The sequence below is a fragment of the Myotis nattereri genome (assembly GCF_964212035.1).
Source record: "Myotis nattereri genome assembly, chromosome: 10".
In the NCBI taxonomy this organism is placed as follows: domain Eukaryota; kingdom Metazoa; phylum Chordata; class Mammalia; order Chiroptera; family Vespertilionidae; genus Myotis; species Myotis nattereri.
Window position 1 is genome coordinate 81,431,674 of NC_138085.1, and position 17,544 is coordinate 81,449,217.

The window sequence follows — 17,544 nt, forward strand, 5'->3', positions numbered from 1 at the left end:
GGCTGGGGCTGGGATTGAACCTGCAACCCAGGTGCGTGCCCTTGGCCGGAACTGAACCTGTGACTCTCCGGTGCATGGGCTGACTGACGCTCTAACCACTGAGCAAAACAGGCCAGGGCGGGGGGGGGGGGGGGGGAAAGCTGTTTTGGATCCTGCCAGGGCCTCCTCCTGCCTAAGTCCCAGTGAGGGTGGCTTTAACACAACACAAACAGGAGGCGCCTGGAACGTAGTACTGATTAAAATGTGACTTTGACAAGGTCTGGGTTTAGAACTAAGTTGCCAAATGCGGGCTTATCTCTGGCATGCCATTGAGAATGGCTCTGAAGATTCATTACTTAGTGGGTATCAGATTGTAGCCTTTTTGGAGAGGCCCATCTAAGTTAATACAGTTTTTCAGTTATTGAAGTTTTAATGTTCTCTTGAGCGTCTTTACAGGAAAAAAAACATCCCACTTCAAAACAACTGTATCCCCCTTCTGTTCTTACAGCTGCTCGTCTTACACGGTTTTAAATAGTGCCTACATTCCAGTATTGGTTGTTTCATTGAATCTTATTTCCGACCCATCTTTCCGCGTGCCTGCCAGCATTTCATGAGCTTGCCCTGCCTCCCGCATCCGTGCCAGGACCCTCTCCGCTCAGGTGGCGGAGCTGGTTTGGATTCCTCCCCAGGGGCTGGACCCCTGGGTCCATTCTGGTTTGGGCCATTCGGAATAGCCCCGCTATAAACATCTTTATCCAGTCCCCCCTCCTCCCTCCTTCCCCCCTTGGATCATTTCCTTAGAAATGTACTTCCTTAAATGGGTTTACTGGGTCAAAAGGGTTCACTGAACAGTTTTATAGCTCTTGGCACATATTTTTCCGATTGCGCCCTGGGTGGACCTGGCCAGTGGCACGGGCCAGGAATGTGGAGGAGCGGCCCCTATAACCGCCCCTCTTCCGCCCCCCAAAAGTCAAGGACCTTGCGGAGGCCTTGCCGATGGAAAGCGTTTTTGTTTTTCTGCTGCCCTGCGGGCTTGTGCTTAGGGGTGCCGCCCGGCCGGGAGAGGGCTGCAGGGCAGGCGCAGAGCGCTTCTCTGGCTTCCAGGACGGGTCGTGCCCCGGGGCCGGGGGAGCGCGGCCAGGCCCGCCTGCCCCGGGACCAGCATTCCAGCCGCCGGCCCTCTCTCTTCCCGTTTCCGACTCCCACTGCACCCCTCCCAGCCCTCCCGGGGCGATCTTCCCGGCCCGGGCAGGCCCCTCGCGAGCGCCGAGCGCGGCAGCGACTAGCAGCCGCTGATTTTGGCGCGGGTGATGCAAGACCCGCATAGCTGCGCGCTGAGTCAGCCGGGCCCGGCAGGGGGTGGGGGGCGCGGACCCCACCCCCCACCTCCCCGCCCCGGGAACAGCGGCTGCGGGCCGGGCCGGGTCGGGCCGGTGGGGGTGGGCGGGCCGGCCTCTGAGCCTGCGGGACGCCCGCCCGGGCCGGGTCTGGCGGGAGCGGAGCGGCCGGCCGGTCCGAATCCGGGGCGCGTTCTCTCCTCCCCCCCGCGGAGCTCGGCGGGTCAAGGCCGGCGGTGACCCCGCACCCGGCCGTCTACCCTCGGAGAACGCAAAAAAGGGGAGGAGGCAGCGAGGAAGAAGGGAGGCTCGAAATGGAGAAACGCTCCGCGGGGCAGACCCGAGGAAACGAAAAAAAAAGGAGGAAAGGGGGAGAGGGGCGACGGCGGCAGCCCGTGGGCGGGGGCGAGGCGCGCGCGCACGCGCAGGGCGGGGCAGGACGGGGCGCGCGCGCGCGTAAGGCGGGGCGGGGCCAACGGCGGCGCGCGCAGGGCGGGGCGGGGCCAGCGGGCGCGCGCCGGTGGCGGCGGCGGGCCGAGGGGCTTGTGGGTAGCGGCTGCGCGCGGCCGGCGACGGGCGCCGCGCGGGAGTGTGAGGGGGCAGCGGGCTGGTGGGACCGAGGCGGCCGCGGTCATGGGCGCGGGCTGGCGGCAGCCGTAGCGGTCTGACCTGGGCTGCAGCCTCCCGGAGCCGCAGAGGGCGGGGCGCCCGGGCCCCGGGGTGGCGGCGCCGCTTCCCCGCTCGCGCTCTCGGAGCCTGAGGGAGCGAGCTCGCGGCGGACGAGCGGACCGGGCGGCGCGAATCTGACTGAGGGGCGGGGACGCCGCCTCCTGCTCCTCGCCGCTCGGGCTGGGCCGGGCCGGCCCCTAGGACAACCCCAGGCCCCGGACCTGCGCTGAGACCCGCAGCCGGAGCTCGAGGCGGCGGTGGGCCCGGGCGGAGCCCCGCCCGGAGCCGGCGGTTCAGGGGCGGCGCTAGGCCCTGAGGCGGCCGGGCCGGAGCGCGGGGAGCGGGAGTGCGGGCCCGGCGGCGGCATGAGCCGGCCCCCGCCGACGGGGAAAATGCCCGGCGCCCCCGAGGACGTGCCGGGGGACGGGGCGGGCGCGAGCCGCCAGAGGAAGCTGGAGGCGCTGATCCGGGACCCGCGCTCGCCCATCAACGTGGAGAGCTTGCTGGTAGGTGGCCCGGGCCCGGAGCCCTGCCCGCGATGGCTCGGACCCCCGTCCTCCCTCCGTCCACCGCTCAGTGCCCACCCATCCGTGGGGGAGGTCTCGCCCCACCCTGCCCCGCTTCCGGCAGCCGGGCCGGGCCGGGCCGGTGACCCTGCGCCGCGGCGACCACGTTCCGGGAGGGAAGCCCACCTGGGAGCCCTCCCCGGACCCCCGGAGCTGGTGTCAGACCCGCTGCCCCTTTCTGGGAGCGCGGGGAGGAAACACCCCTTTTCTCCTTCCCTCCCACCCGCTCGGCGTGGGGAGGTGGGGCGGGGAGTCGCTACCCTGCACCCCCAGACCAGTCCGGGTGAGAGGGTGTCGCGCGGCGCGGGCCTTGGGTCCCGGGGGGCGGGGGAGAGAGCCGGCGCTGCCCCGGTGGGGGCGCCCACCTGCCCGGGGTGCGCGACAAAGAGCTGCCCTCGCGCTCTCCACCGGGCCCGCAGCTCCGAGACGCGGAGCCAGAGTTTGCCTGTTCTCAGCTGCCTTGGAACAGTCATAGTTGCGATTTCGTGCGTGTTAATGTCTGTAAATTCGGTTTCCCGCCAGCGGTTCTCAGCCTGTGGATCGCGACCCCTTTGGGGGGTCGAACGACCCTTTCACAGGGGTCGCCGAAGACCATCGGGAAACACACATGTAATTACATATTGTTTTTGTGGTTAATCACTATGCTTTCATCATGTTCCACTTGTAACAATGAAATTGTGGGTCACCACGACACGAGGACCTGTGTTAAAGGGTCGCGGCGTGAGGAAGGCTGAGAACCGCTGCCTGAGATGCTGGCGCCAGAGCCAGAGAGTGAATCCGGCTTCAGAGCGGAGCGAATCTTTTTCATTGTATCTCCCTCCTCCCGGGCCTGGGGAATCCAGATGGGCAGCCCCTGATGGAGACAGGACCGTGTCTTTACAGATGAGAAATGCACGGGAGGAAGTGTGCCCGGTCCTCGTTTCTGTGAGGGTAGGCGGCGGTGCTGGCGGACCCTGCGTCAGCGTGCCCTCGAGCGGCGACCGTGGGCACCGGGCGGGGGCTCTTCCCGGGGAGGGCGCGCTGCCTGTGAAACGCGCTCCGGAGGCCCTGGGGCCGGGTGGCGAGCCTCAGGCCGTGTTTCACACGCTCTCTCCCAGGACTCCTTCCTGCTCAGTCCTCCGGCGGGAGAAGCCCGGGACTGCCGAGAAAGAAGGCGTCCCTCCCTTTCCAGGGACGGACTTTTCTTCAGAAGCAGTTGCTTGTGCTCTGAGGTTTCTGGACGCGTTTGCAGAGTGACTCAGTGCCGTTTGGCCAAAGTGCAGGAACGGGCTGGAGGGCGCACACCCAGCGTGCGGACTGTGGGATGTGCTACTGTCTGCTGTCAGGGCGGGCGACGTCTTCTTTCCCTGGTTTTCACACGAGTGTGCTGGTGGTGTGTTTTCCTGGGGTCGTGACACCCCGGACAGCCTGTAGGCGTCTTCCGTTGGGGGAAGGATTGGCCAAAGCGGAGACTCTGGGCTTCACTCCCAGCATGTTCACTGTGGTATTTTGCTAGCAAAACTTTGACCTAAGGCCAGAAAGTTCAGTTAAAAATAGTACAGCAAATCTCAAGTATTCATCAGGTTCAATCCCAGAAAGAAATTTTTTATACTTCATTTTTGGGGTCTTTAACTGATGTTAATGATAATTATTAGGGTTATTTTGAGCTTGAACCTAAGCTATTTATACATATAATATACATTCTCTTTTATTAAAGTGTTTTCTAAATGATCAAAATTAAGGTTGTTTTAAATGAAACATTACACATGCTCAGGAAACAATTTGGTCCATTCATTTGATGAGCAGCGATCAATATGTACAGCCAACACACTTTTCACTTTGGTTAGGTGACATAGTACTGGTATGAGAGTTGACATCAGACTTTGTCATTGCTGTTTCTAGTTGTTTACAGGGCAGGGCAAAAGCAGGCTTACAGTTGTATGGGAAATAATACTATAATTAATAAATAATAATACAAGAGTAAGCTCTTTCGTGTACTCACAGTGTAAACCTGTTTTTGCCCCACCCTGTATAGTCTCCTCACATAGAGATAGCCATTGTTTAGGTTAACATTTTTGCTATAAATTTATGTCTAAAAAAATTAAACTGTAAGAAAAGTAAAATTACACTGCACACATGCTTTGTCACTTTTTTAAATACTTAATGAATAGTAGAAGCTTTCATGTAGTCAAATTTATCAGTCTTCTCATCATAGAGCAGTGATGGCGAACCTATGACACGCGTGTCAGAGGTGACACATGAACTCATTTTTTTGGTTGATTTTTCTTTGTGAAATGGCATTTAAATATATAAAATAAATATCAAAAATATAAGTCTTTGTTTTACTATGGTTGCAAATATCAAAAAATTTCTATATGTGACACGGCACCAGAGTTAAGTTAGGGTTTTTCAAAATGCTGACACGCCAAGCTCAAAAGGTTCGGCATCACTGTCATAGAGTGATTTCTGACTTAGATGTCATACTTAGGACATTCTCCATGACCGAGGTTATGATATCATATACCTGAATTTTCTTTTAGTACTATAATGGTTTGTTTATTAATTAATTAATTTAATATGTGTTTATTGATTTTAGAGAGGGAGGATGGGAGGTATGTGCCCTTGACTGGGAATAGAACCTGTGACCTTTGGTTCACCGGAAACACTTTGGGACTAGGCTCCAATCCACACTGGCCAGGGCTGATGGAAAGTATGAAGCAGGGGTACAGAAATTTTATCAGAAGATTTGACTAAGTATTAGTATTAGAAACATCAATGGGAACCTCTGTTTATAACTGTGTTCTTGTCATAAAAATTTCTATTTGGAGAGTGGTGTTTGGGGATTGGGGTGAGAAAGAGTAATGATTATGGGTTTGGTCTCCATTGGGGCCTCTTTGAGTTTCTTCAGGAAATACTACTCTACAGCTATATTTAAAATCCTATTCTGTGCTGACATTAAAAAACATGTATGAGCTGTTAGTGATAGGGTTACTGATGAAGAGAATGTAAGTGACTCAGAGCAATTTTAGTATAGCTTTTGGGAAAAAAACACAAGGTAACATTTCCCATTGGTAGGTTAGCTTATATGAAGCTTAATATTTAAATTGATGTGAAATCATGGTGACATTTGGGATTCTACTAAGTCTCTTCTTATTTATCCTTGATTGGAGTCATTCTCCTGTCCTTTCATCTGTACTCCCCGCTCCCCTCTTTAAAGTATGACTAACCTATAGAGATGTATTTGTGAATTCTGCAGTTGGTTGTCCTAAATGACCCTCACTTATTTTTGGGAAAGCATTTGGGTCACAATGGTTAGCATTTATCTTCACACACGTGTTTGTGTGACAAAATGGAAATATTAAGATTATTATTGGCTCATCATTGATAATCTTTTGGGGAATGTTTCTAAGTCCAAGAGTGTTACATGGTTTGTTGGTTCATTTTGGTAATATGTGGGTTGTTCAGATATCAAAGGGCTTTACAATTGTTTCTTATAGTTAATTGATCACTTAGTATTCAATGTCTAATTTCCTTTATTATTTTAAAGAGATTATAGACTTGGAACTAATTTCTAACAATTCATTATTGGGGTTGTTTTTTTATGCCATAGAAATGAATAGCAGAGCCTCCTCCCAAATGCTTTATGTAGATGGAAACAGAAAGCAGGGTTGGTTTCATCTTAATGACCTGGGTGATTGTGATGAGCATTGCTTAATATTTTAAGTGTTGTCGTCTTATATACATACTTCTTGTTTTTCTTTTAGTTTATTCAATGGGTTGAACACAGGCTGAACACTTTTAGGAGATGTATCTTTTTTTGTCTTCCTATTGTTGTGTCCTGTAAATATTTGTTGAATGAAGTAACAATTCTTTTTTAAGTAACAGGAGTTACCTGTAGAAATATATCCCTGCTTGAAAAGATATTAATGTACTTCCCAAGTAAACATTTTGATCTATGTTCACTTATTTCTTACCTATAGGAAGACAGATAAGTAAACATCTGTATATACAGAGAGGGTAGGTTTGAGTGGTGGAATTAATTGGAGGTCAAGCAGGAAAAACATTGCAATTTGGATATTTTCTGGATTGTGCTGAAACAGTTTGTCTTGGAAAGGATTTAAGCTAATTTTATTTAGTGTTTTAGGTGAAGTAAAAACACCTTGTGTGGTGGACTGTATAGCTTTTATTGTTTATGATGTGTCATCGGTTCCCTCTACCCCCTAACTTTTCTTTTGGTTAAACATATCCAGTTCCTTATATACTTAGGTGATGTCTGTGTTGAAACCATACTTCATGAGTAAGAGCAGATGAAATGCTGGTGGTGTAGTCACAGGATGAAATTCTTTAAAATGGCATATTGGCTGTTATTAATAATAAGGCAATATTTCAAAGTAAAACCAACCCCCAACGGACATGAGAGATTGTGATCAGAAGTCAAAAGTGTTATTATAAGTCAGTATGAATGAGCTGTTTTGAAAATGTATCAGATATTATCAAGCAGATTGTTAGCGGTTTGTTTTGTTTTAATCCTCACCTGAGGATTTGTTTTATTGATTTGAGAGAGAAAGGAAGGAAGGGGGGGGGGGGGGACGAGAAGGAGGGAGGGAGCGAGAGCGAGAGAGAAACATCAATGTGAGAGAAACATTGATTGGCCCGGGCACTAGCAGTTTTATTTAGCTTTAACATGCAGTGGTGGGCAAAGTAGGTTTTTATGGATCATTTGAGCAGTGAGAGAAATTTTAGGACATAATTCCTTTAAAATTTAAGATGCCTAAATGTATTTAAAAACAACTAGAAACATTTTTGGTTGCAGTGATATTTATTTTTCTAAAAGGAAAGTGCACTAGCACAGTTGTCATGAACTTTGAGGCCTGAAAGATCCAGTGGAATGTGTTTTTGTATGTGAAGCCTCTGCAGAAGTATTTAAAATATTAAATGTCTGAATATTGGTATGACTTTGAAAAATGTTTCACCATTTTGGAATAATGTTATTGTAAAGTTACATTTGTGGCACTTCGGACTTTTTTTTTTTTTAAATATATTTTATTGATTTTTTACAGAGAGGAAGGGAGAGAGATAGAGAGTTAGAAACATCGATGAGAGAGAAACATCGATCAGCTGCCTCCTGCACACCTGCTACTGGGGATGTGCCCGCAACCCAGGTACATGCCCTTGACCGGAATCGAACCTGGGACCTTTCAGTCCGCAGGCCGACGCTCTATCCACTGAGCCAAACCGGTTTCGGCCACTTTGGACTTTTATACATTTGAAAATATATAGCCATATTTTGTGTTACATAGTGAATTAAATTCAGGTTGAAGTTGAATGGTTAAAAATGACTAGTTTGCCTTTGTTGAAAGAATCAAGATTTAAAAAATTTTTCTTTGTGTAAACCATTAGATTTCATCAAGTGCTAATAGGTCATACAATCAGCATCTATGGGAATTAGTACAGACTAGAGGAAAAATATATTAAAATAATGTTTTTCTTTCAAGAAAGTGAGCTGCCTAGTCAGAAACTGGGAAAAGAGATAATGCAAAATACAAAGTTAGTGTTAATAATAATATTGCAACTACTCTAAATTTAGAAACATTTGTTTGAATATTCAGAGTTGCTTTTAAATATCTAAAACAGGGACTTTGAATTTTTGAATTTTGGCTTCTTCATGATTATATTTCTTAAAATAGAATCACTGAAATTAATGTCAAATGGAATAATGATGAACTTTTCTCTGAACTTTGGATGCATGCTATGATCCTATATTGCATTCAATAGGAAACATTTTTTTGGTCTTACATTCAAAAAAGGTAATTGTAAAGGCATTTTAATTGAGTAAATGCATTGAAAAACTTTTCCTATTGGATTGGAATAAAAAGAACACTGTGTGTGTGTGTGTGTGTGTGTTTAAAAACGTAATTTAATACCAATGTAGTTTATATCCTGGCTCTTTTTAAGTTAAGATTTTTTAAAATCTATATCTGCTAAGTCCAGTAACTTAGGCAGTGATTTCCAAGCTTTGGTATACATAGATCTCGACTAGAGATCTTTTAAAAATATTAAAGACTGGCTTTCACCCCCAGACATCCTATATAATAAAGAAATAATATGCAAATTGACCATCACACCCTCACAAGATGGCTGCCTACAACCAGGCCGTCAGGGAGGTTAGTGAAGGACGACCAAATGACTGAACAAGAGGCTGCGTGGGGCGACCAGGCCGGCAGGGGGTGCAGTTGGGGCAACCAGGCCGGCAGGGGGTGCAGTTGGGGCAACCAGACCAGCGGGGGTGAAGGCAGTTGGGGGCGACCAGGCCTGCAGGGGCGGGCAGTTAGGGGCGACCAGGCTGGCAGGGGGGCAGTTGGGGGCAATTAGACTGGCAGGGGGAGCAGTGAGGGGCAACTAGGCCGGCAAGGGGGGGCAGTTGGGGGTGACCAGGCTGGCAGGGGGGGCAGTTGGGGCAATCAGGCTGGCATGCAGAGGCAGTGAGGGGTGGTGATCAGGCTGGGGGGGGGCGGGGAATTTAGGGGCAACCAGGCCGGCAGAGGGGGGCAGTTGGGGGCCATTAGGATGGCAGGAGGGGCAGTGAGGGATGACTAGGATGGTGGGGGGGCAATTGGGGGTGACCAGGGAGGCAGTAAGGGGTGACCAGGCTGGGGGGGGGCAGTTAGGAGCAACCAGGCTGGCAGGGAGGGGGCAGTTGGGGGCAACCTAGCCAGCAGCGGGGGCAGTTAGGGGCAACCAGGCCAGCAGGGGGGGGCAGTTAGGGGCAATCAGGCCGGCATGCAGAGGCAGTGAGGTGCGATCAGGCCGGTGGGGGGGCAGTTAGGGGCGACCAGGCAGGCAGGTAGGTGAGCGATTAGGAGCCAACGGTCTAGGATTGTGAGAGGGATGTCAGACATCCCCCAAGGGGTCCCGGATTGGAGAGGTTGCGGGCTGGGCTGAGGGACTCCCCCCCCACCCCCCCCCCCGCCCATGCATGAATTTCATGCACCAGGCCTCTAGTTCTAATATAATTGCTATGTGATGTGACCTGGGGATTAGGAGTTTTAAGATTTTCACAGGTGATTCTCAAGGGCATGAAAGTGTGGGAACCACTGAGCTGAGGGGTGCAATATTGTAATTCAAAGATTGGTGGTGGGGGCGGTGTGTGTCCCAAATGTATCTGAGAAAAGGAGAACACTCATTTTTTTCTTCCTTTATTTTTGTGGTACACTGAGGCTTGGATGAAGCCAGAAAGTCAGAATTATCTGATGGAAGCCAGAATCACACTTAGGATGGTTGGTGGAAATGGTGTCAGATCTTTTGATTTAGATGGTGTGTGGGGCCAGGAATTTGCATTTAAACAAGCATCTCAAATGATTCTGATGCAGTAATCTACAGGTCACAGTTGAGAAACACTGTAGGTGTTGTTTCTTTCTTGTACTGACTGATTGAGAAAACCAGAAACAAATACTAGTTGAGATCTCTTTGGCACACAGAATTGTGTATGTGGAAAAGGCTGGCATATGGAGAGATGCAAGATTTTCTGAACTATCAAGGGTCATTACATTTTATATCTTCTTTTAGTGTTCAGTAGGAATCAGACCAAGGCTCTTTTTCTTATTTTAGAAGAAAATTTAATTTGACAAGTTTTTATGAAAAGAGAATCAGACAAGATCTACACCAAATAGAAATGAAAAAACTTTTTTATTGTGGCAAAATACAATATACACTTTCAATATAGAAATGTTATTACATTTTATCCTTCTGTGAAAAATATAGTGTGCAGAGACTTATTGGCCTGGAAATATATAATTTTGTTGTTTCACATTTAATAAATGGCGATGGGAAAATAGTGATAGCTTGTTTAATCATTAACAGTTGATATAATTTAGAAAAGCATTGTCTTTCAGGGCATAGCATTTAAAGCAGGATGGTATATGTATAAATGTTATTGTACCTGTGTTTAAAAAATAATAAAATAATTCAAAAATTAAAAGTAAGCAAAAAATGTAAAATATTCAAAACCTTTATATTAAACTATTTTGAAATTTTATTTTCAAAGCAGCTTTTAAGTTATTGGTTACATTACATAATCATTAACATGCTACTATTTAGATTTTTTAACATTTGTATTCTCTGCAATTATCTTTTCACATCATTTAAAATTAAGAGATGACCAAACGATTTATAGGCAATAAACTATTCATATTTTTCATCTTCTAAAGTATTTGTGTATCAGATTTCCTGCTCTTTGGCCATCTTAATTTTGGTGGTTAAGGGTATGCACATATTTCAGAAATCTGAAAATTAAAATTTACACTTATTAATTCTTGTGATAATAGTTATGAGTTGTAATTTTTGTCTTTTTAAATATTTGATATATTTACCAACTCACTTTTTGAAGACCTTATCTTGTGGCTAATAAAATTGCATATACTGCCCTGACTGGTTTGGTTCAGTGGATAGAGCGTCGGCCTTCGGACTGAAAGGTCCCAGGTTCGGTTCCGGTCAAGGGCATGTACCTTGGTTGCAGGCACATCCCCAGTGGGGGGTGTGCAGGAGGCAACTGATCGATGTTTCTCTCTCATCGATGTTTCTAGCTCTCTATCCCTCTCCCTTCCTCTCTGTAAAAAATCAATAAAATATATTTTAAAAAAAGAAAGAAATCAATAAAAAATATTTTAAAAAAATAAATAAATAAAATATTTGACCAAATGCAATTTAATCTGATACTTCATGATTTGTTATGGCATGTCCATACTAAAATATTCTAAGGCATTATTTCTGCCTATAGCTTAAATGGAATATATAATTCATGATTGCAACATTTAAAATTTGAGAATATGCTTTGTTAATGTTTAGGCTAAAGAAGAATTTAGTCATAAAAGAGAGATGATATGGGATAAAGAATGAGAAAACTCACTGAAAGGATTTGCTGGTAGTTCTAAAACACAGTTTCTTCTGCAACCATATATTTTTGTAAATAGGAGGAAACTGTAATATTACAAATTGAAGGCATTGCTGAAAACAGATTTCTTTTTCATATTTGAGACATTTCCATAATAGGAGAACAACAGATGATACAAATAAAAACTAAATTTAGAACTAATAAAAGGAAAGTCTAGTACAAAATTAGCTTATGAAATTTCCTTTAGAGGAAAGTCATAATGTAAAACACTGAATAAATTTGTAAAAAGTTAATTATTAATTTTTTGAGGGGTGAATTGGGAAGAGGTGATTATTATAAGTTTTAGCAGGGAAGTTTTGTCTCTCAAGATGATGTGGTGACTATAACTTCCTAGTATAGTGTTTTACTGTGCTTTTTTCCCGTTTTATAAACAAAATTCTTTACTTTGGTTCAAGTTACAACACATCTATTAAATAAAAGTTTAAAAATCCGAGCAATGGCTTGCTCATTTCAAATCATTTTTATAAATAAAATTCCATTAAAATAAGCCCAAATAGATCTTGTTTAAACTGTGTTAGTTAACGTGAAAATATAAGTTAATTATTTTTCTTAAAGATTTTTTGGGGGTTGGGGATAGTAAAGATGGATAAAAATGAAGGGAAATGACTTGATTATTTTCTAGAGTATTTTAAAAAGAGAAGCAGAGTAGTATAATGGAAATAACAGTGACTTTGGAGTCAGAAGAGCTAAGACTGGTATTTAGTTGTATTATCTGTTTGACTGTAAGTGACATAAGTCTATATGTGTCTGCCTCAAGATGTGGATTTGGATCCAGTGAGAAACTATACATGCTAGTGTTTTATAAACTGAACCGAACTTGAGCTTTTTGCATCCTGTTGAAGAATTACTTGTAAAACAGCACACGCTGCATATGCCTGTAAGTGCCTTTGAAAAGGTATCTGCAGACAGAATCAAGCTTCTGATGGTAACCTGCTTTTCCCTCAGAGAGGTAGCATGATGCTTGGCACATACTAGGTTCTCTAAAGTATAAAAGCAATGAATGAAAGTTAGTTGACATTTTTATTTTTTAGTTCACTGAGAATAATTAGTTGCATTGAGTGAATATTGGCTTATATTCATTTTTTGGATTAGTCTGTTACTTTCCAAACATTACGTTTTCCTAGCTAAAGTTTATTCTTTTTGAGTAGTCATGATTTTGAACAATCAAAACAGAATCTATATAAAGTTTTAGCAATCCTAATATATAAATATAAGAAAAATTCACAATAGAATTTTTAAACCTTTGCATTCACTTCCAAAAATGTTAATCATGCTTCATATAAGGCTTGAAGGAGCTCTTGAGTTGTACCAACCGTTCTTATCTATGGCTGAATTAAGCAACTTTTGTCCTACATTTAGTAAGAAAGGTAAGTTTTGGGATAACTATAAAGAATAGTTTGAAATATGCAAACTTATTATGTTATGCTGTCTTACCTCTGATACAGATTTGGTCCTTAGGCATACCAGGGTAATTGTAGTTTTATCATGTAGAAAAATATATACAAATATTGTATGTGATATGATAGATCTGCATTGATGGCCATTGCAGTAATCAGTAACTTTAGATTTTTTGGATCATGTAATTTTAAAGCTGATTTTAGAGTTTAGGATTTGGTAACAGAGCTGGGTCTTAAGTCTATTGCCAACCATTTAATATCCTTATGGGATTAGAGTTTGTACTTCTATAGGCTAGGAAAAACTGGATTAGTACCCAGTATAATTAATATGAATATGGGGAGAAGCCCATTGGTAGCCACTGTTATGGTGATACACACTTTTTCTGTTGTGGCGTTTATGAATTAAGAAATGCATTTTATATACTATTCTTTTTTTTTTACTTTTTCATTTTTTTAATTGTTTTATTGCTTAAAGTATTACAAAGAGTATTATATATGTCTCCTTTTTTTTTCTCCCCTTGACCTTCCCCTAGTCTCCCATACCCCCCAGTGTCTTGTGTCCATTGGTTATGCTTATATGCATGCATACAAGTCCTTCGGTTGATCTCTTACCCACCCCCCCAACCCTCCCCGGCCTTCCCGCTGTAGTTTGACAGTCTGTTCAATGTTGCTCTGCCTCTGTATCTATTTTTGTTCATCAGTTTATAATGGTCTTAATTATCCATAAATGAGTGAGATCGTGCTATTTTTCTTTCATTGACTGGCTTATTTCACTTAGCATAATGCTCACCAGTTCCATCCATGCTGTTGCAAATGGTAAGAATTCCTTCTTTTTTACAGCAGCGTAGTATTCCATTGTGTAGATGTACCACAGTTTTTCTAATCCATTCATCTGCTGATGGGCACTTAGGCTGTTTCCAGATCTTAGCTATGGTGAATTGTGCTGCTATGAACATAGGGGTGCATATATCGTTTCTGATTGGTGTTTCTGTTTTCTTGGGATATGTTTCTACAAGTGGGATCACTGGGTCAAATGGGAGTTCCATTTTTAACTTTTTGAGGAAACTCTATACTGTTTTCCACAGTGGTGCACCAGTCTGCATTCCCACCAACAGTGAAAGAAGGTTCTCTTTTCTCCTCATCCTCGCCAGCACTTGTCGTTTGTTGATTTGTCGATGATAGCCATTCTGACAGGTTTGAGATGGTACCACATTGCCGTTTTGATTTGCATCTCTCGGATGGTTAGTGACTTTGAGCATGTTTTCATATGTCTCTTGGCTTTCTGAATGTCCTCTTTTGAAAAGTGTCTATTTAGGTCCTTTGCCCATTTTTTGATTGGATTGTTTATCTTCCTTTTGTTAAGTTGTATGAGTTCCCTATAAATGTTGGAGATTAAACCCTTATTGGTGATAACATTGGCAAATATGTTCTCCCATGCAGTGGGCTTTCTTGTTGTTTTGTTGATGTTTTCTTTTGCTGTGCAGAAGCTTTTTATTTTGATGTAGTCCCATTTGTTTATTTTCTCTTTAGTTTCCAATGCCCTAGGAGCTGTATCGGTTGAAGAAATTGCTTCGGCATATGTCTGAGATTTTGTTGCCTTTGGATTCTTCTAGTATTTTTATGGTTTCCCGTTGTATATTTAAGTCCTTTATCCATTTTGAGTTTATTTTTGTGTATGGTGTAAGTTGGTGATCTAGTTTCATTTTTTTTGTATGTATCTGTCCAATTTTCCCAACACCATTTATTGAAGAGACTGTCTTGACTCCACTGTATGTTCTTGCCTCCTTTGTCAAATATTAATTGAGCATATTGGTTCGGGTCGATTTCTGGGCTCTCTATTCTATTCCATTGATCTATATGTCTGTTCTTGTGCCAGTACCTGGCAGTTTTGAGAACAGTGGCTTTGTAATACAGCTTGATATCTGGTATTGAGATCCCACCTACTTTGTTCTTCTTTCTCAGGATCTCTGCAATTATCTATTATTCTTATAAAGTGTATTTCAGTGGTTTTTAGGATAGAGACTTCAATGGAGACTGCTTTCTCTATTGTGGTTTGTCTATGCTTACATGCCTATCTTTCTGTCTCCTTCATTAGAAATAAAGGAAGGGGTTGGGTTTGTCTGGAAGACCCTTAGGATCAGGAGAAAATAGCAGGGCAAAGTCTTGGTGGGGTTTATGGCTCGTGAATGATGGGCTTTGGGCTTCTTCAGAGATGTGGAAAGAAAATGAGTGAGCAGGACCAGGGGTAGAGGCAAACATCCTTTGGCTTATAACTGAATACCATGTATCTTTGCTTTTGTCTCTACCTGGAATGATCTCTCTCCTCTGCTTTGTCAGCTTACAAAAAACAAACTTCATGTTTTAAGTTACAAAAGTAATACATGACTACTTTAAAAATTGAAAGTTACAGAAATGTACATAACATCTAAGTTCTCTTCTTAGCCCTCTCTCGATGTCAATCTTTGACGACAACCACTTTGTAACCTGTAGTGTACCACTTTCCTTTTTCTGTATAACAACATAATGATATATCCATTTTCATTGCATATAAAAAACACTAATATATGTAGGCTGTTTATTTAAATACCAAAATGCAAATATACCATATCTATTGTTCTGTATTTGCTTTTTTGTGTGTGTGTGTATTTGCTTTGTAAATTTATTTTTGAGGTCTAGTTAGACATATTTCACCTACTTGTTTTTTTTAAAATATATTTTATTGATTTTTCACAGAGAGGAAGGGAGAGAGATAGAGAGAGTTAGAAACATCAATGAGAGAGAAACATCGATCAGCTGCCTCCTGCACATCCCCCACCGGGGATGTGCCCGCAACCCAGGTACATGCCCTTGACCGGAATCGAACCCGGGACCTCTCAGTCCGCAGGCCGACGCTCTATCCACTGAGCCAAACCGGTTTCGGCACACCTACTTGTTTTTAAGGGTGGTGGAGTGTTCCCTAATCTGGATTTACCATAATTTATTTTAATATAACAATATTGATAGGCATTCAGGTTGTTTTCTGTTATAAACATTGCTGCAGTGAACATAATTGTAAATATTTTTGTGCATATATGTGAATATTATATTGTGATTATTTACTTACTACAGGCCCAGTGCACAAATTTGTGCATGGGTGGGGTCCCTCAGCCTGGCCGGCGATCTCGGCCGATGGGGGCTGTCTCACCCAGTCCTGATCAGGGCTGGCCGGCGTGGGGGGGGGGGGGGAAGGAACACAGGAGGTTGGCTGTGGGAGCGCACTGACTACCAGGGGGCAGCTACTGCATTGAGCATCTGCCCCTGGGTGGTCAGTGCCATAGCGACCGGTCGACTGGTCACTTAGGCTTTTATATATATAGATACTCTAGGAAGTCCTCTAGGGTTGTGAACATGTAGTATTCACTTTTAAAAACTTTTACATCTCAGTTAATTGTCAATATGGAGCCTAAACCTTCTAGGTTTTAGAGTAATGGGGCATAGTGCTTTAAATAGTATTTCTTTTTTTCTTTCAGTTTTATTGATATATAATATATAGCATTGTATAAGTTTAAGGACCACAGCATAATGACTTGACTTACATATGTTGCAAAATGATTACCACAATAAGTTTAGTTAATATCCATCATCTCATGTAGTTATGTAGTAGTCATCTTTATATCTCTTCCCAGTATCTAGCACAGAGCCTATAACACTTAGTATGGGTTTAGGAAACTTTATCAAGTAGTTAGTCTGATTTCCAATTGGACGTCTATATGTAAAGTTGGTTGCTTCCTCCTTTTTGGGGGAGGGAGAAGGTTGGCTCTTAACTTAATGGTAGTAGTTCTAGTTCTGTCCTTTCATTTTACAAATGAGGAATCAAGTCTAAAAGAGGAATGTCTTATTTGGTTATGAGATGTTTTTATTTCTTTGCCACACCATACTAGGTGTTACAAAACAGCAAAGTTCCAAACTGGGGTCACTTAGGGTCAAGAACAAATGTTGATTTCTACAATTTTAGGTAGAGGGTGAGCATTTATTCGTTCTTAACAGACTAGGGCCAACAAATGAGGCTTTTGCCCGGTGGTCTTAGCATGTAGACTTAAGCCAGCACAATTCATTCAAACTTCATTTGGCTCCTTCCAAAGAGGTATGAGTCTTCTAATCATAATTATCCCAGGCACTGCCTGACTCCTGAGAGGGCTGATATCTTTTCTTCCAGAGAACTCTTGAAACCTATCCAGTAGCCACCTTCCCATGAAGTGACCTCACCAAATCTCATTTCATTGTTGCCTTTTCCTGCCCAAGATACAAGCCCTTAATGCACTTCTCATCTTACTTTTTTCCCCCCACCTATTCTTCCCCTCTTTTTCAAACATCTCTCACCCTTGTTCTAAGGTTAACATAATTGCATCTTCAAACTCTACTGAATGTTACTTTATATTTGCTTAAATAGCACCTATCTTTCTCCTGAGGGGAAGCCCTCTCTAGTGGAACTTGTACCGTCTTTTATTCGTATCTCAGTCTAGGAACGGGTAGGAGGGGGTTTCTTTCTTTCTTTGCACCATGGTGCCTGTACTAGTAAAACCTTCCTGTTAAAATTTCTGTTGAATCTCGTGTAGTTGGAATATTTATCTCTTGCTCGTTGAAGACTGTGTTTTTTTCCATTCACGGTTATGCCACCATTCCAGGTG

General features: G+C 43.9%; 1 protein-coding gene across 1 annotated transcript in view; it reads left to right on the top strand.

Moving 5' to 3' along the window:
• Positions 1-2,350: 2,350 nt before the first annotated feature.
• The window catches only part of ROCK2 (Rho associated coiled-coil containing protein kinase 2), a gene marked incomplete at its 5' end in the record, with an annotated part of 87,692 nt that continues 72,498 nt past the window's right edge, over positions 2,351-17,544 (top strand). Inside the window, one exon of the mRNA XM_081100832.1 lies at positions 2,351-2,491. Coding sequence (XP_080956958.1) covers positions 2,351-2,491 — 141 coding nt within the window. The remainder of the gene's footprint in view (positions 2,492-17,544) is intronic.